The sequence below is a fragment of the Coenobita brevimanus genome, chromosome 110, assembly GCF_032717465.1.
Source record: "Coenobita brevimanus isolate Jiangsu-jjx chromosome 110, ASM3271746v2, whole genome shotgun sequence".
In the NCBI taxonomy this organism is placed as follows: Eukaryota; Metazoa; Arthropoda; class Malacostraca; order Decapoda; family Coenobitidae; genus Coenobita; species Coenobita brevimanus.
Genome location: NC_137063.1, coordinates 34487004 through 34514147, shown reverse-complemented (window position 1 = coordinate 34514147; position 27144 = coordinate 34487004). Strand labels below are relative to the sequence as shown.

The window sequence follows — 27144 nt, the reverse complement described above, 5'->3', positions numbered from 1 at the left end:
GAAAATCTTGCATCCAAGAATATAGTTTGCCTCGGATTCCTCCTTGATGGTACAGTTTCCATAAAAGTCTTTGGTGCAATACTCTGTCAAATGCTTTCTTGAAATCTAAATAGATACTGTCTACCGATCCTTCTCTTTTCTGTAATGTTTCTGTTACTCTATCATAGTAGCTCAACAGACTGGTAACACATGATTTTCCCTTTTTGAAACCAAACTGTCTTTCCTTTATCACATTGTGTTCTTCTAGATGATTTACCCAAACTTTCCTCATCACCTTTTCTAATACCTTGCTTACAACACTTGTTATTGATACTGGTCGGTAGCTGAGTGAATTTTGTCTATTCCCTTTCTTGAATAAGGGAACAATGTTTGCTTTCTTCCAAATATCAGGTAGTTTGCACATTCATGTAGCACCCAACATGAAATTTCATCAGGACCATTTGCTTTTCCTTTGTCTAATTTACTTAACTCCTGTTTTTCTTTTTCTGATATTTGTATATCTGGTAATATGTGTGGGCATGCATTTTCCATATAATCCCTCTCAAAATTATCTTCTTCTGTAAAAACTGATTGGAAATTCTTATTTAGTGCTTCACAAAAATCCTTCTCTTGTGTATAGGTGATCCCGTCATCCGTAATGGATCGTATTTTATCTTTTACTTTGGTTTTGCTTCTGATGTAGCTGTAAAATAGCTTCGGTTGATCACTACTTTCATTTATGATGTCCTCAAACTGTTTTGGGGCTTCCCTCCTTATTCTTGTACAATCGTTTCTTGCCTGTTTGTATTTGTTATATGCCCTATCACTATTGTGTCTTCTGTATCTATTCCACAACAAATCTCTTTTTTCTTTTGATTTTTTACATTCTGTATTAAACCACTTATTTTCTTTTCTGCTTCTTTGTGCTGTAGGATGAACTTCTGGACTCCTATTTCATAAAGTTCACAGAATTTTTTATTGATAGCATTTAAATCTTGTCCTCTAAGCTCCTTTTCCCAATCTATTTCCAAGAAATACTTCTTTAGGTCACGGTATATTCCCTTTTTATAATTTAGGCTCTTTTTGTAACTTTTATCGCTGTTAACTATGTCATATGTAATCCTGAAGTTGCAATTTAATACTGCATGGTCGCTTTTGCCAAATGGAGGGTGATACATTAAATTGTCAATATCATTTTCTTGCCTAGTAAATATAAGATCTAGCACTGAGGGTACATCGAGTCCTCTTTTTCTGGTGCTTTCCCTTACATGTTGCGTTAGGAAAAACTCCTGCACGAGATCCAGGAGCTTTGGTCCCAACAGCTTTCTTGGCTTATTGTATCTAGAGTATTCCAATTTATAATTGTATTAAAATCTCCAGTTAGTATAATTCTTTCTGATTTTCTTTTCATTCTATGTTGTAATGCTTTTAAACTCTGAACTGTACTCTCTGCCAGATCCTCATATTCGCCTCTTTCCCATGTGTTTGATCTGGGTGGCATGTATAAATTGGCTACAATTACTTTCCCTTCAGATGTATTTATCTCTACTGCAATCAGTTCTACTTGTAAGGGTATATCTAGTTCTACTTCTTTGACTTTTAGATTTTTCTTTGTTAATATTATAATTCCTCCTCCTTTTTTAAAGTTCCTATCTCTTCTCCATATATTGTATTCCTCAAAATTTGGGATGTCATTTGATATTCTTGGTGTTACTTTTGTTTCAGTTAGGTTTATTATATGTGGTTCATTTTCTCTTATATAATCATTCATCTCTAACAATTTAGATATCATTCCATCTACATTTGAGTACATCAACTTAATCATCTTGTTTAAATACTTGTCATGACTTGGGTCTACTGCCTTCCTCCTTATTCCCTCTGGTTTATGTACCACTTTTGAACCTGCAATCCAATTACTTGGCAAAAAAATGTATTCTTCTCCTCCTCTGATCTTCCCTCATTCTTTGCTTTTGCTTCCTCACTCTTCTCTTTTTGTAATTCCAGTTCCTCTTGAGTCAGGCATCTTTTTATCCATACATTTTTGAATTCCTCTTTTTCCATGAGTTTCTTTGCATTTTTTAATATCTCCTCCACAATGTTTACACTCTGGAAGGTTACCTTTAGGGGCCTTGACTTATTTCTCTCATATTTCCCTAACCTTTTGTGTTCTTCTATCTCTGTATTACAGATTTCCTCTGATACTTCCTTCAATATGCTCATTACATTTGCCTTCTCAGTTTTGTCGCACGAGATCTTGTTTTTTATTTCTCCTTCTTCTATACCAGTGATTATTATAGATTTGTTGATATACGCAGAATCTCTGACCAATTTAGGATCGTTTTGGATTATTCTTTTCACTTCCTTTTTAATGCTTTTTTCTTCAGCCCTTGTTTCCAAGTCTTTCTTTACTTTCATCATTTCAGCATAAGTGGTTTCCACATCATTTTTGTAGTTTTGCACCGCTTTATTCACCTGTGTTATCTTCTCCTCAATATCACTGCTCTGATCTATCAGACTGCTTACTTGCCTAATTGTCTCTGCATCATTTTTGAACTCTTCCATGATACTCTCGTGGTTGATTACTAGTACTTACCATTTCACTACATTTCCTTCTAAGTGAATCCACTTCTACTGTCAGCTCATCTATTGTTGTCTTTCTTGTTGATTTCCTTTCCTAATTTTTCTATTTCTTCCTTCTGCATGTGCAACTGTTTCTTTATTTCATCCATTTCATTCTGAAATGCCATCTCCAAACTGTTTAGCTGTTCTACCAGCTTATTGTAAGTCTCCATTTCAACCAGTTCCTGGTAGAAATCATCATCCTGCTCTCTACCTCTATCCCTTGTCTTTTCCAAATTTGCTTTACTAAAGTAGGTGGACATCATGCGATACTAAGAGCACAGATTCTACTTACATTCCCTGTCGCAGAGTCGCAGGCAAAACAACTGATCAGCTGACATTGGGTGCATTCCTGCACTACTTGTTTATTTTACTATTTGAACAAGTCTTACTTAAAACTTCCTCTTTTTATATTAGGGCACCATCAACTTTAACCTGGTACAGAGCTTGACCCATATAACGATACTAATTTAGGTATGGTCACTTGACCAGGTTTGGCCAGATACGGAGTGATGTGACGTGCGTCCGCTCTTCTCGGTGCCTCATGTGTGTGTGTGTGTGTGTGTGTGTGTGTGTGTGTGTGTGTGTGTGTGTGTGTGTGTGTGTGTGTGTGTTATCTATCTGTATCTTTACATGAATGAGTCAAGCTCGTACTGTCCCATATTTTGAACCATTTTGATCATACATGTCTTTAAATTTATGAATAGTTTGGCACACACTATTTCATTTGGCAGTCCAGTCCACTGATAAATTGCTCTATTTGGGAAACTGAAACACCCCTCTTTTTGTACATTTTTTTTTTTTTTTTTTTTTTTTCAGCGTCCTCTTGATGTTGCTTCCACATAGGTTATAAACTCATTTATGTCTATTTTCTCTCTTCCTGTGATGCATTTATATAACATAATCATGTCTCCTCTTTTCCTTCTCTCCAGTAATGCTTGTAGGTTTAATTTTTCTATTCTTTCTTCATAGCCTAGTTCCCTTATGTTTGGTGCCCATCTTCTAGCGGCCCTATGTACCTTTTCAATATTATCTACGTGTTTTTTGAGATGTGGATTCCAGACTACTGATGTATACTACAGAGTTGGTTTTAAGAATGATGTTAATATCTTTCTCAGCATGTTTTCATTTATATATGTGAATGCTATCCTCACATTAGCAAGCAGTGTGTACAAGTTCCTTACTTTTTCACTGATGTGTTCTTACCTAATTGTTCTTACCTAATTGTATCTTTACAGGAATGAGTCAAGCTCGTACTGTCCCGTGTCTTAAACCTAATTTATCGTACATATCTTTAAATTTGTGACTTGTTTTGGCACACACTATTTCATTCGGTAGTGTATTCCATTGGTCAATTGCTCTGTTTGGGAAACTGAATTTCCTTACGTCTTTATCACCTCTCTTCTTATGCAGTTTTTTGCAGTGTCCTCTCGCTGATGCTTCTCCATGTGTTAAGTAATTATTTATGGCTATTTTCTCCTTCCCTGATATGCACTTATTTAGCATTATCATGTCACCTCTTTTCCTTCGCTCCTGTAGTATTGGTAGATTCAGTTTATTTAGTCTTTCTTCGTAGCTTAGGTCCCTTAAGCTTGGTATCCATCTTGTAGCGGCCCTTTGAACTTTTTCAATCTTGTCTATGTGCTTTTTGAGATGAGGACTCCAGACTACTGATGCATATTCCAGGGTTGGTCTAATGAATGATGTTGTTATCCTTCTTAGCATGTCCATTTATGTATGTGAATGCTATTCTCATATATGCAAGCAGTGTATACATGTTCCGTACCTTCTCGCTGATGTGGTCAGCCGGAGATAGTCTGTTACTGATGATCACACCTAGGTCTTTCTCTCTTTCTGATGTGTATAGGGTTTTATTTCCTAACTTATAATCCCAATCAGGTCTTTTTCCACTTTTACCAAACTTGATTACATGACACTTGTCCACATTGAATTCCATTTGCCATGTACTACTCCATTCATGAAGTTTATTTAATTCTTCTTGTAGCTCCCTACAAGAGTCTGTGTTAGTAATTCTTCTTTGTATTTTTGCATCATCTGCAAACATATTCAGATAGCTCTCATTTCCAGTGTTACTGTTTATATCATTTATATACACTAAAAACATGATTGGTGCCAGCACTGAACCCTGTGGTACTCCACTAGTCACTTCTTTCCATGATGAGTAGTTTCCTCTTAGTACTGTTCTCATTTCTCTTTTTATGAGAAAGTCTTGCATCCAACAAATCAGTTTGCCTCGAATTCCTCCTTGATGGTACAGTTTCCATAAAGGTCTTTGGTGTGGTACTGTGTCAAAAGCTTTCTTGAAATCTAAATAGATACTGTCCACCCATCCTTCCCTTTCCTGTATTGTGTTTGTTACTCTGTCATAGTAGCTCAGCAGATTAGTAACACATGATTTTCCTTTTCTGAAACCAAACTGTCTTTCTGTTATCATACTGTGTTCTTCTAGATGGTTTACCCAAGCTTTTCTTATAAGCTTTTCTAATACCTTGCTTACAACACTGGTCAGTGATATTGGTCGGTAGTTGAGTGGATTTTGTCTATTTCCTTTCTTGAATAAGGGGACTATATTTGCTTTTTTCCAAATATCAGGTAGTCTACCTTGACTCAAGGATTTTTTGAAAATTAAAAATAATGGTTTACTTAACTCCTTTGCACATTCTCGTAGTACCCAACATGAAATTTCATCAGGACCACTTGCTTTTCCTCTGTCTAATCTACTTAACTCCTCCTGTATTACTTTTTCTGCTATTTGTATATCTGATAGTATGTGTGGATATGCATGTTCCACATAGTCCCTCTCAAAATTTTTTTCTTCTGTAAAAACTAATTGGAAATTCTTATTTAGTGCTTCACAAATATCCTTCTCTTGTGTGTAAGTGATTCCCTCGTCCATAATTGATTGTATTATATCTTTTACTTTTGGTTTTGCTTCTGATATAGCTGTAAAACAGCTTTGGTTGATCACTACTTTTATTTATTATATCCTCCTCAAACTGTTTTTGGGCTTCCCTCCTTATTCTTGTATAATCGTTTCTTGCCTGTTTGTAATTATTATACACCCTTTCACTATTATGTCTTCTGTATCTATTCCACAACAAATCTCTTCTTTCTTTTGATTTTTTACATTCTCTTCCGATCTTCCCTCATTTTTTGTTTTTGCTTCCTCCCTTTTCTCTTTCAGTAATTCCAGTTCCTCTTGTGTTAGGCATCTTTTTATCCATACATTTTTGAACTCCTCTTTTTCCATAAGATTCTTTGCAGTTTTTAGTATCTCTTCCACAGTGTTTACACTCTGGAAAGTCACCTTTAGAGGTCTTGTCTTGCTTTTCTCATATTTCCCTAACCTTTTGTGTTCCTCTATGTCTTTACTACAGATTTCCTCTGATACTTCTTTCAGTAAGCTCATTACATTTGCCATCTCCTTTTTGTCTCTTGTGATCTTGTTTTTTAGATCTTCCTCTTCTATACCAGTGATTACTATAGATTTGTTTATATCTACTGAATCTCTGACTAACTTTGGATTGTTTTGGATTATTCTTTTCACTTCCTTTTTCATGCATTTTTCCTCCACCCTTGTTTCTAAGTCTTTCTTTACTTTCACCATTTGAGCTTATGTGGTTTCCACATCATTTTTGTAGCTTTGCACAGCTTCATTCACCTGCGTTATCTTCTCAATATCACTGCTCTGGTCAATAAGACTGCTTACTTGCCTAATTGTCTCTGTGTCATTTTTGAACTCTTCCATAACACTCTCGTGATTGACTACTGTACTTGCCATTTCACTCACTTTCTTCCTAAGTGTACTCAATTCCACTGTTAGTTCACTGATGGTTGTGTCTTTCTTATTGGCCTCCCTTCCTAGTTTTTCTATTTCTTCCTTTTGCAAGTGCATCTGCTTCTTTATTTCATCAATTTCATTTTCGAAAGCCATTTCTAGTTTGTTTACACGTTCAACCAGTCTATTGTGAGTCTCCACTTCAACCAGTTCTTGGTAGAAATCATCATTTTGCTTTTTACTTTTATCCCTTTTCTTTTCCAAATTTGCTTTACTAAAGTATGTATCAATTTTGCAATACTAAAGGTGCAAAGCATATACTTACAATCCCTGTGTTGTTGTAGTCTAAACAAACCTCAGATGACTCAGCATTATTCTTTCGTCTTGTTTTTCTTTCCTGTTTGAACAAGTCTTGTTTAAACTTATTATTTTTTTCCTTTTAATAATGAAAAATCATTTAGTCTAACCTAGTACAGAGCTTGACTCATGCAAAGATACTAATTTAGGTAATGCCACTGGCCGTGTTGATTCGGTACGGAGCGCCGATGTCGCACGTCCTACTCGGTTGAATCCCTCCACGTGTGTGTGTGTGTGTGTGTGTGTGTGTGTGTGTGTGTGTGTGTGTGTGTACTTACCTAGTTGTGATTTATAGGTAATGAGCTACGCTCGTAGGGTTCCATTTCTGTGTCTCAATTGGTCAAACTTTGCTTTAACCTGCAGCATCCCGACAACGTATGAGTATGTCACAACTTTTTTCACGCTGAATCCTGACGCCATACCAGTACGTTTTGCAATTGCAAGGTCCGTCATCTGCACATTTTTCAAGTTTCATGGATGATATTTGGCAGGCATATGTAGGAGGCCTTCCTCTACCAGCCACCAGGCAGCGACACTGCCTGACCTCGCGTGACCCCCGCATGCCATTGTCTCAGCAACTCAACTGTTAGCAGTGACCCGGCCAGTAAAGACATCTTGCGCCGCGGTCTCTCTGACGACGAAATTCAAGCCGTCCTTGATACCTTCACAGGTGAGAGTGATTCCAGAATCGATAACGATGTGGAGGACAAAGACTACTTGGCACTGGAGGAAGAGACAAGCAGCTGTGATGAGGTGGTACTGTCACCAAGGAAGGTGCAATGTGCTCCGTGAGTGAAACAACACTTACATCGTATATAATTGTGTGAAAACCAATATATTCTTGTACTACATATAAATTCGTACCAAATGAACAAATATCTACCTATTCTGAGTGGTTTGCAATAGTTATTCTACCACAGAAAATGTGACAGCAGCAGCGCTTGCCCAGAGAAGATGGTATCAGGTGTTCAGAGGGACACCTGTAGCACACTTATTAGCTCCGGTAAGCACCTTGTTTGGTATTTTTGAATACTGGTCATAAAAAGCAGAGGTTTGAGCCAGGGGAAAAAAAAAAAAAAAAAAAAAAATCGAAAATCTGTTGGGACTGGGGAGGGGGGTCACTGGTGAGAAATCAGCAAAGACGGGGCAGGTTAATCCACCGTGTGCCAGCGGACTTTGGACCAATTTTTGACCATTTTTTTCTTTGCCAGATAGGTTAGAAATGATAAGAAAACATCGTGAACAACCATAAAAGTACTCACAGAAGCCATTTTGGTCGATTTTGAGATAGATTCTCCCCGAGCAGGCGGTTGAAAGCTTCGGAGAAACACCTCTAGACTTTATTGGCCGCCACCGACACCCATTGAGTTGAGGCAGATCTTTGTTTTCTTCATCGATAACTATGCTATTTGAGCCAAGGACACTCCGGTTGGGTATATAAATGATAAAGGAAGTGGGTACAGATGTGGGAAGGGTGGCATGCCCATGCCAGTCATCTCCTGCCAGATTTGAAAATATGCATGTTGACTCTGATTACAATTCCAGACCATACAGGTATGGCTATGGCACTGTCCGCAGATGTAGGCATGGCCGTACCTGTAGGGCTCCAGCACTTGGCGGGTTAAACTCATTCAAGTTTTTGGACTGGACAATCCCTTCCTACAGGCTATTTCACAGGTCACTGCATCTATACAGAAACTGTATTTCTTGGGATCTTTCAAGCAAGCTGTCTTTCTTTAGTTTCTTTCCATGTCCTCCTCTTGTTCCCCCATCCCATACAAACAGGTCTTTTCTGTCAATTTTATCCACTATCATCATTCCACTAAACACCGCAATCATGATGCCTCTTTCTCTCTTTCTTCTATGGAAGGCATACCCAGCTTTTCTAGTCTTTCCTTAACTTGTACGACTAGGGACCATCTTGGCTACTGTTCTTCGTACTCTCTCCATCTTGTTTATGTTTTTATGTGAAGACCACACTACTGCCGGATATTCTAACCTGGGGCAGATCATAGTCAGTATCAATTTTTTCATCATCTCATCCATGTATTGACATGCCACTCTATGTTTGCCAAGAGCTTATGTGTCTCTCTGACAATCTTGTTAATGTGTTTCTTGGGTGACAAATCACCTTGGACCAACACTCCCAGGTCCTTCTCTTCTCTCATTTTTGTGATTGGTTCTTTCCCACTGAGTACTTCAGTGATGGCCTCTTAGTAATTTTACCCACATCCAGTATTTTGCACTTTTTAGCACTGAATTTCATTTTCCATACCCAACAAATTGCAAATCCAGTCCAGATCTTCCTGAAGCATTTTGCAATCCTCCTCAACTTTAACTCTCTTCATGATATTGCATCATCTGCAAACAGGCATGCATAAATGTTAATTCCATCCACCATATCATTTATGTAAATCAGAAACATCACAGGCACCAGCACCGAGCCCAGCGGGACTCCACTTATTACTTCCCTCCATCCTGCCATCCTATCCTTTATTACTGTCCTCATCTGTCTATCTGTCATGAAGTCTTTTCTCCACTCCAAGAGGTTCCCCTTCAGTCCTCCTATGTGCTCCAAGTTTCACAATAGTCACTTATGGGGCACCTTATCAAAGGTTTTCTCCAGATCTAAGTATACACACAATCCACCCCTCTCTCTCTCTCTCTCCTGTGGCACGTAAATTGCCCTTGATCAGAATCTCAGTAAGTTAGAGATATACGATTTTCCATTCCTGAATCCAAAACTCTCTGCCAAAATCTTCATATCCTCCAGATATTTTATCTGTCTTTCATGATGCACACAATTTTGCAACTATGCTGGTCAGGGGAACTGGTCTATAATTCAAGGGTTCTTTCTTATTCCCTCTGTATTTTGGTATCACACTGGCCCATTTCCATTCCCAAGGCACTTTCCCCTCTATCAGAGAATACGCTATTAAACCGTGAATCTTATCCGCCAGTTGTTCTCTGCATTCCTTTAGTATTCAATTAGAGATCCTGTTAGGCCCTGGGGCCTTCCTTACATCTTGTGTTTCTCAGTGGCATATCCATGATTTTGCCAGGGAGGGTGCAAACACTTGGAAAATTTCCCCACAATATCTGTCAGCACAAATTTTCCTAGACTTGATGTTCTGTGTCATCAGAAACAAATATACATCATGGATGTGCATGGCGGAATGGATGGGTTGATGAAAACTCGAGATCTGGCGTGAGCGTCCTGAACACACACACTTACCCAAATTCATGATACTGTCGCTTTTCTCCATTTTCCTTTGCGGTTTTGTCTCTCTCTCTCTCCACTTAGCACATATGTGTACATTAAATTTTGCTGCTGCACCCACCCCTAGTCTGGTACAGTATTCTGTTTTGTACTACTGCTGTGGTGGTAGCCAATAGAAATTCTGTTTTCCACTACATATTCTTTTAGTTTGATTCCCATAGGCTCAGGCATCAGGGGTGTTGCATACGTCAAGACTGACCTAAGTAAATCCATCTGGTGGGATTAACTTCACTTATTCTTTGACACAGGTGACCATTCGACATGCCCCACTCAGCAGGGAATGATTTTCATATCACCTGAACTGTACTGTACTGTATAGAAAGGATTTTTCCATTCAAGAAAACAAAAGAAAAAAGGCATAAAGCCATTCATCCTGAATATTTTCACCTAGAAAAGTGGGGGGGGGGGGGAGATACTCTGTCCTCCAGGCTCCAAAAAGTGTATGTGGGGGGGGGGGACAAAAGATACTCTGTCCTCCAGGCTCCAAAAAGTGTGTGTGTGTGTGGGGGGGGGGGCATGTCCCCGTCCCCAACCCAAACGAGGCCTCTGGCACATATTTATATCTGCTTACCTTCTAAAATGTAGTCTGAGGTGATCAAAATGGCTTCATGCAGTCTTCAAAAATTCTGCTCATTTCAGTTGTTTGTAACAATAATTGTGCAGTGTTTGTGCAACTGCCTACACGGTGAGAGGATATGGCTGCAGGGTGAGAGGATGTGGCTGAGGGGACAGCAAGGCCACTTTTACACCTCACCAGGATTCAAGTGCAAAACATCAGTAAAACTCTAATATTAACCACAATCTAAGGTGATAGGGGAAATTGTTAAGCTATGACTGGTCATTTTTTCTCAAGGGTTTTATAATGCTTAGTCTAGTTTTCAGTTTCAAAGGATATTATTGCTCCCAAATAAATATTTTTGGAAATAGATAATATTGTTTAATATACAAGTGGCAAAATTAGGAAAACTGTATTGTCATACAAAAACTAAGCCAAAAATCCCTTTCAGTATTTCCCTCAAATTTTCCCAGGGGGGGGGGGCAAACTGCCCCCCTGCCTCCCAAGTGGCTAAGCCACTGGTGTTTCCAGTAGTTTATACACTTCCTGCACTCTCACTTTTATATCTTTTAGCATTACATTTCTAGTTACTCCCTCCCCCTCCACAAAATCCCTTTCTTTAAGGAAAACAGATTGGAAACTTTTGTTCATTATTTCAGCTTGCATTACAGCATCTTTGTTGACCTTTCCTTCTGCTTTCGTTTCGTACTGTTTCGTTTTTGAAGGCTCCAACATGCTTGCATGAGCCGGCCTTGGTCACCTAATGACGGTTCTCCATGCTGCTCGATCTATGGCAGCCTCCCTGTTCAGTCCCCTAACCCTGAGGTCACACTTAATGACCTCGTCCCACATCTTTTTTGGTCTAACCCTCGCAACCCCACCCCCAATATTAATGCTTCTCACTTTCTGCATCCAATTACCATCCCCCATCCTCTCCACATGCCCAAACAATCTCAATCTACCTCTCCTCATCACAACACCAATACACTCTAGTCCCATCCTACTTTTCAACTCGTCCATTGTAAACCCAGACCCCCCAAGCCATGCACACAGGGACACACTGCATACCCACCTAATCACTGTCATTTCTGTACGTTTGAGTCTGCAAATATCCTCTTCCTTTACTGCTCAGGTCTCACTACCATACAGTATTACATTCCTAACAAATGCTGCATACAAAGATCCCTTAGCATGCAGAGAGAGCCCTCTCAATGTCAGGAGAGGCAACAGCTCCCTGAACTTCTTCCAACCACTTCTCATCCCAGCCACAGAGTTAGCTTCAGCCCCACCTTCAGCATGTAACATATCTCCCAAATAACAAAACTCTTTCACACACTCAAGAGACTCACCGGCAAGTTTGATCCTTTCACGCCTGACAATCTTCACTTGCTCTCCCCAACATGCTGCACACATAAAATCAGCATTATCTCGCAGCCTACCTCTAATACCACTACATCTCTTGTGTACCCACTTATCACAAACACTGCATAAGATGGAATTACTTCCCACATCCTTGTGGCAAATTGCACATGGCCTCTCTCCCTCTTCTTTGACAGTACCGCCACCAACCCTAGATATCATCACTTTTGTTTTATCTGCATTTACTTTTAAGCTTTTGTGCCCCATACCATCTCTCCACTTCCTATATCTTTCCTCCGCCTCCCTTTCATTTTCTGCAATTAACACCAAATCATCAGTATACAACATCTCCCACGGGAGTCCATTTCTGAAGTCACGCGAGAGGGCTTCATGTGACTTTCAGCTTATTAATTCCTTCCGTGTGTTTCAGTTTGCTATTGACATACCTATAAAACAATTTAGGCTCCTCTTTACATTCATCAATTATATATATCTCAAATTTCTTTCTTCCTCTCTACAGCTTCTTGTATATTCATTTCTAGTTCTTTTGTATGCCTCCTTTGTTCTACTGTGACCTCTCTTTCTTTTTCTTCATTTGTTTCATGCTGCATCCCTTTCTTTTTTTGCTATCACATACCTTTTGTTGAACCAATCCTTTTTCCAATTCACTCTCCCACTTACTCTTGGCACATATTTTTCCATTCCTGAGTTGTAAATGCCTAGAAGGATATCCCACTTCTTGTGTGTGCGTGTGTGTGTGTGTGTGTGTGTGTGTGTTTACCTAGTTGTGATATACAGGAAATGAGCTAGGCTCGTGGGGTCCCGTCTCTGTTTCTCAATAAGTCAAAGTTTGCATTGAACTTGTTCAAGTTTTTAGACCGGACGATCTCTTTGTCCAAACTATTCCACAGGTCTTTGAATCTATAAAAGTATATTTCTTTATATCCTTCAAGCAAGTTGGCTTTTTCAGTTTCATGACCTATTGTTACTCTTCCATCCCATACAAACAGATGATGTCAATTTTTTCTACTCCCATCATGGCCCTGAATACTGCAATCATGTCGCCCCTCTCTCTCCTTTCTTCTAAGGAAGGCAGATCAAGCTTTTCCTGTCTTCCCCTGTACGACAGATCTGCCAGGCTAGGGGCCATCTAAGTTGCTGTTCTTTGTATACAAAGAACAGGAAAAATAAGATCGAGAGAATATATTCTCTCGATCTTATTTTTCTTTCTGCGTGAGGACCACACTACTGCCGCATATTCCAAGCTGAGGCGGATCATGGCCAATATCAATTTTTTCAACATCTTCTCATCCATGCAATGAAATGCTACTCTCAGGTTAGTCAAGAGACTGTACAGTATGTCTCTCTAATTATCTTTGTGTGTGTGTGTGTGTGTGTTCAGAGTACCAGTACTGCATGTCTCTAGCTAACGCTTCCTTAGTGTGTAAAACACAAAGTATCCATGCATTAACCTGTTCACTCAGCTGCCAGATGGCCCACCTTATGCTGAATGGATAACAATACAGGGTAATGTGTCTGATCTGGCTACTTCTGTACAACCTACTGAAACAATATTGCGACCTATTTGAACGATGGTTTTCAGTAAGACATAAGTGAAAGGCTATTCATTCTAAAATCCTGGTTCTTTTAAGTGTATCTGGTTCCCTACACTCCACTATACTTTTCCAAATATCCCATATGTAAAGCTTTATACTGGTTCAAAACATGTACTGATTATATTTCTCATTGGGTAGCCTACAGCACTATACACACCACAATTATTTTCCATGTTCTCCTACATGACCCAGTTACAGTACTGAAACAAATGCGATTTCCCATGTGCAATGTAATATTTTTTTTAATTAAATAAATAATAAACAGATAAAAATAGCTTCACTCACACTAAGCCAAAAATGCGCACATGATATAACAAATACTGTATGCTCTCCCAACCATTACCCCAAAGCAACGATGTATTTTTCTTCTTTATTGTTTTTTTTTTCCTCTATTTTTCTAGCTAGAAAACAACTTGAATGTTTTCCCTTCTAAATCAACGTGTAGCTTAGGTTTCCATTTTTCATTTGTTTTTGATCAACAAGCCAACCCTGCTTTTCTTATTTTCTAACTCTATTCCCCCTAACTTCCCCAACATATCCAACTCCTCCTTCCAGTCTCTCCTCTTTTTCCTCCTCCCTTTACCTTTTTACAAATACCAAACTCCCCTGTCTTCTCTCCCCATCCTCTCGGTTTCCAATACTGTAGAAATCCAGCTCTCCCTCCCTTTCTCTTTTCCTTTTCCTTTTCAATCTCCACATTTAACTTACCCTTCTTCATCCCCTTCTCCCTCCCTAACACCCCCAGGAAAGCCACATTACCTGTCCAGCACAAGCCAAGAGAAGATGTAGGAGGGAATCTCGATCAACATGGTCAGGATGAAGTTGAGGAAGATATTACCACCCAAGTTGGCAGAGTTGGAGGAAAGACCATAGTAGACCAGTGTGCACACAGCCCTGCAGAGAAAACACAAGAAGTAAGTTTTGGTGTTGCTGATGGTGTAGGTCAAGTTAAGGCAGACTCTAGTGTTGAATAAGTTAATGGAGGTTACATCTGACTACTGCACTTCAAAAAGTCTTTGAAAATCTGACTAAAATGCAGCAGTCTGGTGACAGAAGTATCAGGATATGAACTATATAATCAGGAAAAAAAAAATTAACACAATACCCATGTAAGCTGAGGATTTTTTTTAAATGCAAGAAAGAAAGAACCAAAGGCCAGGAGCCCACAACCGTTCCTTAAAAAAAAAAAAAAAAAAAAAAAAAAAAAAAAAAGAGAGAGAGAGAGAGAGAGAGAGAGCCAAATTCAAGATACGTTCATTTCGAGATGCCTGGACACACTGCGTTTGAAAGACTGGAGATCATAGGAAGCAGGAAATACAGACACGGGGAGACAGTTCCAGAGTTGACCTATTGCATAAATGAAGGACTGGGAGTAATGGTTAACACTTGGATTAGAGAGCTGGACAGAAAAGCGATGAGAGTTTGTTGATAGACGGGTGCTACGCACCTGTCGTAGAGGTGGGGGGATGCAAGCAGACAGTTCAGAGGGGCAGTGACCATTGAAGTAGCGATAGAAAAAGAGATAAAGATGCAACAGTGCGGCGAGGAGACAGAGATTGAAGGGAACCAGTAAGAGGAGGAGAGTTAATGAGACGAAAAGCCTATGACTCTACCCTATTGAGAACAGCCGTATGTGTGGAGGCTCCTCACACATGAGAGTTGTACTCTACACAGGGGCGAATAAAACTTGTGTATAAAGTCAACAACTGTGCAGGGGTAAAGAAGGTACGGAGTCGGCTTAGCACACCCAATCTCATGGAAGCAGATTTTACAAGAGATGCAATATGATCTATCCAAGATAAGTCCTGAGTGAATGAAAACCCAAGCATGTTCAAGGATGATGCAGGATTAAGCTGACTATTATTAAACATTAGTGGGTACACCTGCGGAAGATTATGTCGAGTTGATACGTGTAAGAACTGAGTCTCTGATGCATTAAAAACAACAAGATTATTTTTATCCCACTCAGAGATACGAGCCAAGTCAGACATTAGGTGTGCCATAGCCTCATCCCTTGTTTGTTGAAGTAACTGTTGAGATGGACATTGTGGGAACCGAATGGAGAGAAGAAGAGTGGAGTCATCAGCGTACGAGTGGAAAGGGTTAGATGTACAGCTTAGAAGGTCATTTATGAATAAAAGGAAGAGAGTTGGTGATAGGACAGAGCCGTGACGAACACCACTGTTGATAGATCTAGGAGAAGAATGATGGCCGTCTACAACAGCGCTATAGAACGACAAGAATGGAAGCTAGAGATGAAGGCACATATAGTTGGACAGAAACCGTAAGAGGACAGTTTGGAAATTAAAGATTTATGCCAGACTCGATCGAAATCCTTCGAGATATCAAGTGCAATGGCAAAGCTTTTGCCAAAGTCCCGAAAGGAGGATGACCAGGTGTCTGAAAGGTAGGCGAGATGATTGCCAGTGGAGCGTCCCTGATGGAACCCATACTGATGATCAGAAAGAAGGTTGTGATACGAAAGATGCTTTAAAATTTTCCGATTAAGAAGTGGCTTGAAAACTTTTGAGATACAGGATGTTAAAGCAATTGGACGATAGTTAGAGGGTTGGGAATGGTCACCCTTCTTTGGGACTGGCTGAATGAGAGCAAACTTCCAGCAAGAAGGAGAAGTAAAAATTTATAGACAATGGCGAAAGAGTTTGCCTAGGCAGGGTTTAAGCACAGAGGCACAGTTCTTGAGAACAACAGGAGGGACTCCATCAGGCCTATATGCCTTGTTAGTATTGAGGCCAATGATGGCAGAAAATACATCAGCTGAAGAAATTTTAATGTCAGCCATGAGGAAGTCAGAGGGGGGAAGTGATGGAGGAACAGCACCAGAATCATCTAAGGTGGAACTGGAGGAGAAAGTCTGAGCGAAGAGATCTGCTTTATCAGTAGAAGAAATAGCTACAGAACCATCAGTACAGAAAAGAGGAGTGAAGGATGATGAGGTAAAGTTGTTAGAAAGGTTTTTGGCAAGGTGCCAGGAGGAGCGGGAAGAATTCGAGCTGGAGAGTTGAGAGCATGTAGTACGGATGAAATTATTTTTAGCAGAGTGAAGAACAGACTTACCACGATTCCGGGCAGAAACGTAAAAATGATGTGATTCAGGGGTGGGTTGGCTCCGGTACCTTTTATAGGCCCTCTCCTTGTTGCGGACAGCATTAGAACAAGCATGATTAAACCAAGGCTTTCTTGCATTAGTCAAAGGATATGAGGAAGGAATGTATGCTCCCATGCCTGAGAGAATAACCTCCGTAACGTGCAAGGCACACTCAGAAGGCTCTCGGCCATGGAAGCAATAACCATTCCATGGAAAATCAAAGAAGTACTGCCTGAGGTCCTCCCAATCTGCAGCTCAAAAGTACCACAGATGACGTTTCTTCGGATGGACAGGTTAAGGTGATAAGGTTGTGATTGGAGAAGCCCAATGGAGAGAAAACAACACATCATAAGTAGAAGGATTAGTTGTATGGAAGAGGTCAGGTATGTTGGAGCTCTCTCCAACATGGTCAGGGATACGGGTAGGGTGCTGTACAAGCTGCTCTAGGTCATTATGGATAAAAAAGATGTAGGCTTGTTCACCAGGTGGATCAGTGAAAGGAGAGGAGAGCCGGAGGTGGTGGTGAACATTGAAATCTCCTAGAATGGAGATTTCAGAGAAAGGAGAAATGGATAGAATGTGTTCCATCGTAGAAGTAAGTTAGTCGAAGAATTATTGATAGACAGTAGAATTAGGGAATAAGTAAACAGCGCAGATATATTTAGTCAGCGAATGACAGGAAAGCCGAAGCCAGAGTGTAGAGAATTCAGAAGAATCAAGTTCAGGAACACAAGAGCAAGATAAGTCGTTGCGTATATATACACAACAGCCACCTTTGGCTTTGAAATGAGTATAGAGAAAATAGGAGGATACAGAGAAGGGTTTGCTGTCAAGCTGCCTCAGACAGCTGAGTCTCATTTAGAAAAAGAAGGTGAGGTTTGAAGGAGGAGAGGTGGTGCCCAACAGAGCGAAAATTTGAAGAAAGGCCACGAATGTTGCAGAAATGAAGAAGAAGTGAGTCAGACTGTGGTTCCAGGCAGCTCAAGTTGTCACCGGGAGAGGGGAGGAAGGTGGGGGCATTTATGGTCCCCCCCCCCCCGGGGACTTTGAGGCTGAGTGTTGTGTGGCCATGATTTTTATTTTTTTGAATTTTGAAAAAAGGAGTGTACTGTACTGTAGTGTGTACTCTGCATGTAGTCTGTTGTAGACAGTTAGAGAAACCTGTATTGGAGAGCATGCTGGCCTACTCTCTGTGTTACTGAGACACTGAAAAAGTTCAGCAAAGGGGGATGGTCAGGAACTAGTCCCGAAGGCTGATGAAACGGGAGCTCCAGCCCTCCCTGTCATCAACTTTCCATCCATCTTAGGAGTACTGCCCTACTTGACTGGTGCTACAGTCTACTCTTACCACTCAGAGATACGAGCCGAGTCAAAATTCTCAGGAACCTTTTTTTTTTTTTTATCATAGGATTTTCAATCAAATGGCTGTATCCCAATTTGTTTCTGCAAGTTTTGCATAAAAAATGAGTATATGACCTTCAAAAACAGGCCACTGTCATTCATATTTGGCACAAGTATTTGGAGTACCCTAGGGTACCTTCCTGTGTAATATAATCAAGATATAAGAGAAGAAGTGCAAAGATCTATCTACTACTACTTCTATCTACTGCCAGATGCCTCAATCCCGTTTGGGGTGGCCACAAACAAATCGCCTCCAAGTCGCCCTGTCCCCCGCCATTTCACTGGCCTGCTCCCAACTCACACCCCCCTCTCTCATATACCTCTCCACCCCATCCCTCCATCTCATCCTCGGCCTCCCCCTCCCTCTTCCCCCCTCCACCTCACTCACAATGACAATAAGCTTCGCCATATATTTGCGGGGGTTAGGGGACACAGACCTCCGCGAATGGCAAATTTCCACGAATTTTTGGCGAACCCCCTACCACAAAAAGCATCCAGGCCTGCAAAAAACCACTTAGAGCAGTTCAACTCATAAACTGTACCTAATAAAGCATTTCTGGGACCTGAAAGCAGCATAATATATCATAAATAGTAACTAACCAAGCATTAGTCATCAGCTATACTGTAAACTGAACTGTAATTTACATAAACTTCTTACAATTTGTCACCAAAATCTTAGTTTACTGTTGGGTACTCACCACTGTCCCTGAGGCCATGGCCGACGATCCCTGACGACTTGTGATGATGATGATGATAATGATGATGATGATGATGAGCATGACAAAGATGACTTTAAGATGATTAGCCATGCAGTTACTGATGATGGATGACTGGATGAGGTGATGCAAAGACTATAACTGCATGGCACGATGGGTTTACTCGTGCTTAGACCCTCCCTCATCACCACTGCTAGCGTCACTGCTGAGTGGTGGTGAGTCATTGATGCCATCAGGGTCAGCCCCGGGTTCAGGTTCAGGCACAGGAAAGGCTGGAGGAATGACTGTGGAGGAAGATGAGGAGGAGGACTCTAGGGTGGCAGTGGCAGCAGCAGGCTGTTGTGTTCGCTGGAAGAACAAGGCGGTAGGCAACTGCGACTGCTTGCACTTCATATCGTCAACCAGGGTCTTGTAGGAGGTCATTGCCTTGTCAATGTTGCCCATCACTTTTAGTGTCCTCACCATCGATGGGTCGGTGTCATAGATGAATTGCTTAAGGTGATTAGCAGTCCTCATTATTTCGGCCAGGTTCTCTAAGGTGAGGGCTTGCGGCAGTAGCATGTCATCACCCTGCTCCTCTCCTCTCCCCTCCCTGCTCCTCCTCCTCCTCATTCGCCAGCCGCACTAGCTCCACTAACTCCTCATCGGTGAGGGGCACATCATGTGCCTCCACCAGCTCCCTCACCTCCCCCTCTTCCATATCCTCGAACCCTGCACCACCAACATTCCTTGCCAGCTCCACCGCCTTCTTTATGGCTAGGTCCACCTGCTCCTCAGGTGAAAATCCAGCAAAATCCAGGACACACTCCGGCCACAGAGCTCGCCAACAGGCATTGATTGTCTCAGGGCGCATGTCCTTGAGGCAGTCCTGCCATACCGTGAGGCAGTCAGTCATAGTGAACCCCTTCCAATACTCCATAACGGTAAGGTTGGGGTTGGTATCTAATGCAGAGTGGAGCCTCTGCATACCTCTCTGGATGATTGTACTTGGCCTTGAAGGTGGCAATTACACCCTGGTCGAGAGGCTGTATGAGGGAGGTTGTGTTCGGCGACAAAAATGCAACCTCCATATCATCAAACATTGCCTCGATGGACCGAGGGTGGCTTGGTGCGTTGTCCAGGATCAGAAGGAATTTACAAGGAAGCCCCTTCTCCAGAAGGTAGGACCGCACCTCCGTCAGGAGACACTGGTGGACCCATTTCATAAAGATGCTCCTTGTGGTCCAGGCTTTCTTATTATGCATCCAGAACACTGGCAGCAGGGTCTTGTTCCACTGCTTCAGTGGCCTGGGGTTGGCGGCCTTATAAATGAACCCTGGTTTTATCATGTGGCCAACAGCATTTGCACAATGATGTAAGGTGCAGCAGTCCTTAGTGGCTTTGAATCCTGACGCCCTCCTCTCCTCCTTGGCAACAAAGGTCCTGTCCGTCATCTTTTTCCAATAAAGCCCCGTTTCGTCCATGTTCCACACGTGTTCAGGAGGGCAACCCTGCTCCTTGATGATTTTCGTCAGTGTGGCGGGAAACGATGTTGCTGCCATGTGGTTGGCCAACCTACCTTCCCCTGTTATTTTCAGGTTTTGCAGGGAGAAATGGTACTGAAATTTATCAAACCAACCTTTGCTGGCACCAAATTCTGGATGGGCAGCAGGACCAAGGTCAGCACTGGAGCTTGGGGTGTCAGGGTTGGGTACGGTCATCCTTTCGTACAAAGACTTTGCCTTTGTGCATATGGCATTGCTATCTATGGGATGCCCTTTTTTAGTTTGGTCTTGAATCCACAGATACAATGCCATTTCCATCTTAGACATGGCAGTGTCTCTCACTACCGACACTTGCTGGGCCGAGAGTGGCACAGTGGATGCCAGCGCCTGCCAGATTTAGTCTTCACTTTTCACTATGTAACACACTGTGCTCTAGTTCATGTTAATCAGTTTTCCCACAGCGGCATAGCTCATACCCTCCTTGCTTTTATCGAGCAATTTCACCCTCTGCTTGAGGCTCATTACCTTCTTTTAGCGGTTAGGAGTGCGCTCAGCACCAGGCGATGCACCATGCTTAAGCCCCATGCTTGCATGGTAATCAAAGAAAAACACAACAGGGACAATTGCTCTTAGTGTTTTCCTAATTAAATATCACAAAGTAGGGCAATTTTTCACTCAACAGATAGCACGGCACTGCACTTGTAACGTTGGAAACCGTGAGAGCACAATTACGTAACGTTTAGGGCACAAAATCCACTCGCAGAAAGTTTTGCATAGGCAGGCAAATGACTGAGACAGAGGTGGGATGCAGACTGAGGGGCACGCAGGCTGGGCAGCGCAGACTGTGGGTAGTGCCGCGGTGAAGTGGTGGTGGCAGAAACAACAGGCTGAAGCGCATCGGCCCGTGGATGGACCGTGAATGTTTGGAGTGATGTCACGAAACTTTCTTTGTGGCTGCCTTTGCGCCATAAGGGAAAAATCTGCAAATGTGTGAATCAGCGAATGTCAAACCCGCAAATTCGGAGGGACCACTGTACTACTACAACTACTACTACTATTAACTACTACTACTACTCTAATAATAATAATACAGTGCTACCTGTACTACTACTACTACTACTACAACTACTACTGATGAAACACTCTTATTCCATATTCAGCAATGATACTGAACAATTTGTATTAACAAATAATATAGTATTGTACTACTCACCCACCACATTCAGCAAATCTACTGCATTCCTGAGCAACCAATAATACAGTAGCGTCCTCATCAGCCAGCACCTTAATACCTACCAGCAGAAGAACATGTTGATGGAGCGTTTTCGCATGTTGGGTGTCCTGAGGAGGTCAACTACAGTCTTCTTGCGTCCCCCCTCATCCTTCACCAAGTCTGCCTTGCTGCTTGCCACTGACTGGTCCCCCTCCACTACAGTCGGCTGGGGACAGAGTTGGGAGGTTAGTCTGCCATGCCACATTTAAAGTCTCAATAGTAGTGAAAATTTTGTTCGGTAAGCTGACAATTCACTTATATCAAGGTATTCTCCACAGGCTGGCTTTGATGAAGAAGAAAAATACAGATGCCAAGATGGCTCAATATATGTGGTAAGTTTCATGGAGGATGATGAGGTTGTACTTTTGGGAGGGGACGTAAATGGTCATGTGGGTGAAGCAGCTCAAGGATATGAAGGCTTACATGGGGGATGCAGATATGGTATGTGGAATGTGGAAGGGGAAAGAATACTCAACTTTGGGAAGGCAATGGACATGATTGCATGCAACACACATTTTAGGAAGAGAGAAAGTAGGGTGATTACATACGAGTCTAGGGGAAAGAGTAGTCAGATAGACTACTTCCTAGTCAGGAGGGCTGATAGGAGGTTGGCGAGGGATGTTAAAGTTCTAGAAAACGAAGAGTGTGTGCAGCAACACAAATTATACTAGTATGTGACATGTTGCTTATGGAGTGTGTGGTGAAGAAAAGGGCCTATGCACCTAGGTGAAAAATATGGAAGTTGGCAAAACAAGCAGTAAGGAATGCCTTCTATAGTAAGATGAGTAGGGTGGAGGCTGAACAAAGAGCTGTTGACAGAAGTGATAATGAACATTACAGAGCTCTCAAGAACAATCTCCCAAGAGTTACTGATTCAGTGTGTGGATGGACAAGGGGGTCCGCCCAAGACATAAAGTAACATGGTGGTGGGATGGGGGTGTAGAATCTGCAGTTAGGGAGAAAAAAAAGGCTTTTCCGGAGATGGAAAGGGAAGGTAACAAAGAGGAATACTTGGCTGCCAATCAAAGGACTAGAAAAGAGGTATACAGGGCAAAATCTGAGTCTCAGAGACTCATACTGGATAATCTAAACAGTGTGCAAAGAAAAAGTATGATATTTAAGATGGCAAATCAGATGAAGAGGAAAAACTGGTATATCGTATGTAGGCAGTGTGTGAAGAATGATGACGGAAAGGTAGTAGTGAATAGTGAGGATATTAAAGATGCCTGTGGAGAGCATTTTAACCAGTTGCTGAGGGAGGAACCTGATTGAAGCAGGGAAGGTTTGGAGTCAGCAGATCCAGTGTTTGGCCCATGGCCTTTGATACTGCTACTGTGAGCACAGCAATAGGCAAGATGCAGCCGGGGAAGGCAGCAGGTGTGTCTGGATTGACTGCTGAAATGCTGAAAGCCTCAGGAGACATAGGAGTGGGGTTAGTTACTGCTTTGATAAATATGAATATATATATGAGTGTGTTGTCCCAGATGACCGGATGACGAGTGTGACTGTAAATGTGTTCGAGGGAAAGGATGATGCCCTGGAGAGAGGAAATTATAGAGGCATAAAGCTTTTGGACCAGACAATGAAGGTAATGGAGAGAGTTCTGAAAGGTATGATTAGAGAAGAGTGAACACTGATGAGATGCAGTTTGGGTTTATGCCAGGCAAAGGGACCACTTATACCATAGTCATTGTTTGTCAGCTCCAGGAAAAATATATAGGAAAGAAAAAGGGATCTCTTCTTTGATTTTGGTGATTTGGAGATGGCATTTGACAGAGTCCCTAGGGAAGAGATAAAGTGGGCAATGCGAGAGCTAGGGACTGAGGAGTGGCTGGTTAGAGTGGTTATGGCTATGCACGTGAGTGCTCGCACCCAGGTGAGAGTGAATGGAGATTTGAGTGATTAGTATTCCATGAATGTTGGTGGGCATCAGCGGTCAGTCTTAGGCCCCTTATTGTTTATCATGGTGCTTCATACCCTCTCATGTGGCTTCAAAAATGGACTCCCCTGGGAGATGTTGAATGAATGAGAGGCAGAGGACAGATTTAAGATGTGGAGAGATGGCATAGGGCATATGGATCTGACAGTGAATGTTGACAGGACAAAGGTGATATCTAAGACTGTTGATGGCATTGTCAAATCAGAGTGAGAATGGCCATGTGTGGTAAGCCACAAGTGTATGGCAAGCAACTCCATCTTGTGCAATGTTTGTGGTGGATGCTTACACGGGAGATGCAGTGGCATCTGAGGCAGACCACGAGATAATGCTGATTTCGTGTGTGCAGTGTGTCAAACAGAGCATGTAGAGATTGTCAGGCGTGAAAGGGATGATCTTGCTGGTGAGTCTTTTGAATGTGTGGATGAGTTTTGTTATCTGAGGGACATGTTGTGTGCCAGAGGTGGGGCTGGAGCTAGCTCTGTGGCTGAGCTGAGTGGCTGGAGGAAGTTCAGGGAGATGTTGCCTTGCCTTACATTGAGAGGGCTCTCTGTCCATGCTATGGGACCTTTATACAAGTATGTGGCATGTGTTGGGAGTGTAATGTTGTATGGTTATGTGGCCTGGGCAGTAAAGGAAGATGATGTTTGTGGGCTCAAACGTATGGAGGTGATAATGATTAAATGGATGTGTGTGTGTCCTTGAATGCAAGGCCTGGGGGGGTGGATTAGGTTTAAGATTTTAGAGTTGTGAGGAAGGATGGGACTGGCGTGTGTTGGTATTGTGATGAGGAGGGGCAGACTGAGATGATTTTAGGCATTTGGAGAGAATTGAAGATGTCATGTTCTGATGATAACTGGGTGTGGAAAGTGAGATGTGTGAACATCGGGGGTTGGATTGTGAGACGCAGACCGAAAAAGACCCAGGACGCAGTCACAGAGTGTGTGACCTCAGGGATATGGGACTGAATAGGGAAGCTGCAAGAGATCGAGCATCATGGAGGGGGCCGCCATTAGCTGACCATGGTCAAAGCATGCAAGTATGTTGGAGTCTTTATAAACGATATGAATGATACAATATACACACACACACACACACACACACATACACACACACACACACACACACACAAATACAGGTATATATACATATATATATATATATATATATATATATACAGTGAATTCTCACATTTGGCGAGTTTTTATTTGGCGAATTCACTTTTAGAGATGGGATGGGATTGTACACAACACTCTAATTTGGCAACAGAAATCTCACATTTGGCGAGTTGTTTTAACCCCTACACCGCGGCCTTGTTTACCAATGACTTGCGTGTCCCGCGGGGTTATTTGGGCTCCGACAGACTCTCAAAAAATATTTGCCAAAAATCAGTTATTAGTCCTAGAATAATAAAATTACATATGCTTATGGCACATACCTTCAGCTTTCTCCTGGAATGATTGTTGAGCCTTCGTCGGTTACCGTAGGACTTGTGGAGACCTCTGAAGTAGGGTAACGAAGTCTCCACTTTACACTTCCCGACAACCCGTAATATGATTACCACAGCCAGATACAAACACTATAAACACTATTCTACAATTTTCAAGTAGTTTGGGATCCATACTAAAAAAAAAAACACTGTGAAAGCAATGGAAATTACGAGTGCGTCTGATCGTCGCACTTGCGCTAGTTCGCTCTAGGCACTCTGTCATTTATTATTCATAAAACCCCTCACACTTTATATTTCTATTACTATATCACACTTATATATATCTGGAGTCTTTCTCCATAAGTTTCCTTCAGTCGTATTAGTTTATTGTCACTGAAGTTATTCAATTTTTCAGTCAGTAAAATACGTTGAGAGCCACGGATTCACTCTCACTGTTATAACATAAATTATTTGTACTCATATTCTTATATAACTAATTACTTACATTACCATTTACATTTTCTATTCTATTTTCAATATTTACCCTGCTATTTTACTTACACTATGTTATTCACTGTCACTTTCAGTAAGATAAAACTATAATACACTGTTCAATCATATGAACTGAACATCCATTGCTTTCACCTGCTATTTACACATTATTTACTCATTATTTCCAAATAATTCTGCTTCCACACTTGCACTGTTAGAACTGCTTCTGGCTGTGGTAATCGAAGAAGCAGGTAACACAGAGGGGAACCTGGCACTCAGCGCACTGCCAAGAGGTGCATTTATGCTCAGGTGTGCGGTGTGTGGTATGCGCACATACCTGACACCTGCGAATTGCAGCCTTCCTTTTCCCTGTGGCAGGCATTAGCTCAAGCCTGTGCCGATCCATATACGCCCTCTGCTCAAGTCGGTCGGGAAGTGTTACTGGATGGCGCCTTGGAGTTGCTGCTTGCACCCTACCATATCTTTCCAGCAGCTGCTGGACACAAGTCCTGGCGAACAACCTCAGGGAGAAGGACTTGGGTGGCTTTACCTTCATCTTGTACAGGATGAAGGCGTTCAGCATCGTCATATCTATGAGATGCAGAAAAACTTTCCTGTACCACCTAGTATTCTTCCTGAGGCAGTCGATCTCACCAATCATCATGTCGGACTTGTCCACCAGCCGCATGTTGATATTATAGTCCAACACAGCATCAGGTTTCATCACAGGTTTGCCTGTCCTACGGTCGACCTTCCCACTGTCTCTCATCTCCCCCTTATGTACAGTGGTAAGCATGTGCACGACTCTCTTGTCATGCCACCATATTGCCAGCATCTTCTCACACTTGCGTAGGTGCACGTCTCCTCGCTGCGAGGTTCCCGCCTCTGGGAATTTGGGGAAGTTGGCACGATTACTTTTCACAGTGCCACAGGAGCCAATGCCATGCTCAGAAAGGTATTTGGCAAGTTTCAGTGCTGTATAGTAGTTGTCTGTATACAGCACATGATTCCCACCAAAATACTTTTCTAGGAGCACTTTCACAACACAGCCTGAGAAGCCAATGGGGGGTGTTTTATCGAGATCGACAGTGCTGGCTGAATATATGACGAAGTCAAGGATGTACCCCGTCTTACAGTCGCACAGTACAAAGAACTTAATTCCAAAGCGATGGCGTTTGCTTGGAATGTACTGAACAAACCGAAGACGTCCTCTGAACAAAACCAAGGATTCATCAATGACAACCTTCTGAAATGGGTGGAAGAATGACATGAACTTATCCTTCATTCTGCTCAGAATCTCCCTGATCTTCCAGAGTGGGTCGGTTTGGGAAGGTACATCGTTGTCGGCAAAGTGCAGGTTTCCCATGATGTTCCGGAAGCGATCTCTGGCCATGTACTTATTGAAGGTGGGTGAGGATAGTAAGGGGTCCATGGACCAGTATTCTTCCAACTCATGCTTCTTGGAGTGTGGCATGAGAAGAATGAGGGCAAAGAACACATACAGCTCCTGCACTCCCAGCATGGACCACTGTTGCATCTTGGCTGCACCTGTACCACTTGCAGCACGTTGTGATTCATACCTGTTGGTCTCATCACATATGTGCTGCATGACTTCGTCATCTAGGAAGGCCAAAAGGTAGTCGACACACTCAGCATTTTCATCCATAGTGAAGGCAGGCTGAACTCCTGAGGAGCTCTCATTGAAAACAAGATTTTCGGGGACAAAATCTGACCCTTCC

At 42.0% G+C, this 27144-nt stretch overlaps 1 protein-coding gene across 2 annotated transcripts in view; it reads right to left on the bottom strand.

The window, feature by feature from the left end:
• LOC145417459 (organic cation transporter protein-like) overlaps nucleotides 1–27144 on the bottom strand; it is a 330895-nt gene that overhangs the window by 54266 nt on the left and 249485 nt on the right. For both annotated transcript variants that reach the window (XM_080286154.1, XM_080286155.1), the window contains 2 exons: nucleotides 21572–21714; nucleotides 14325–14459 (listed from right to left, as the gene is read on the bottom strand). In XM_080286154.1, coding sequence (XP_080142280.1) covers nucleotides 14325–14459; nucleotides 21572–21714 — 278 coding nt within the window. The remainder of the gene's footprint in view (nucleotides 1–14324; nucleotides 14460–21571; nucleotides 21715–27144) is intronic.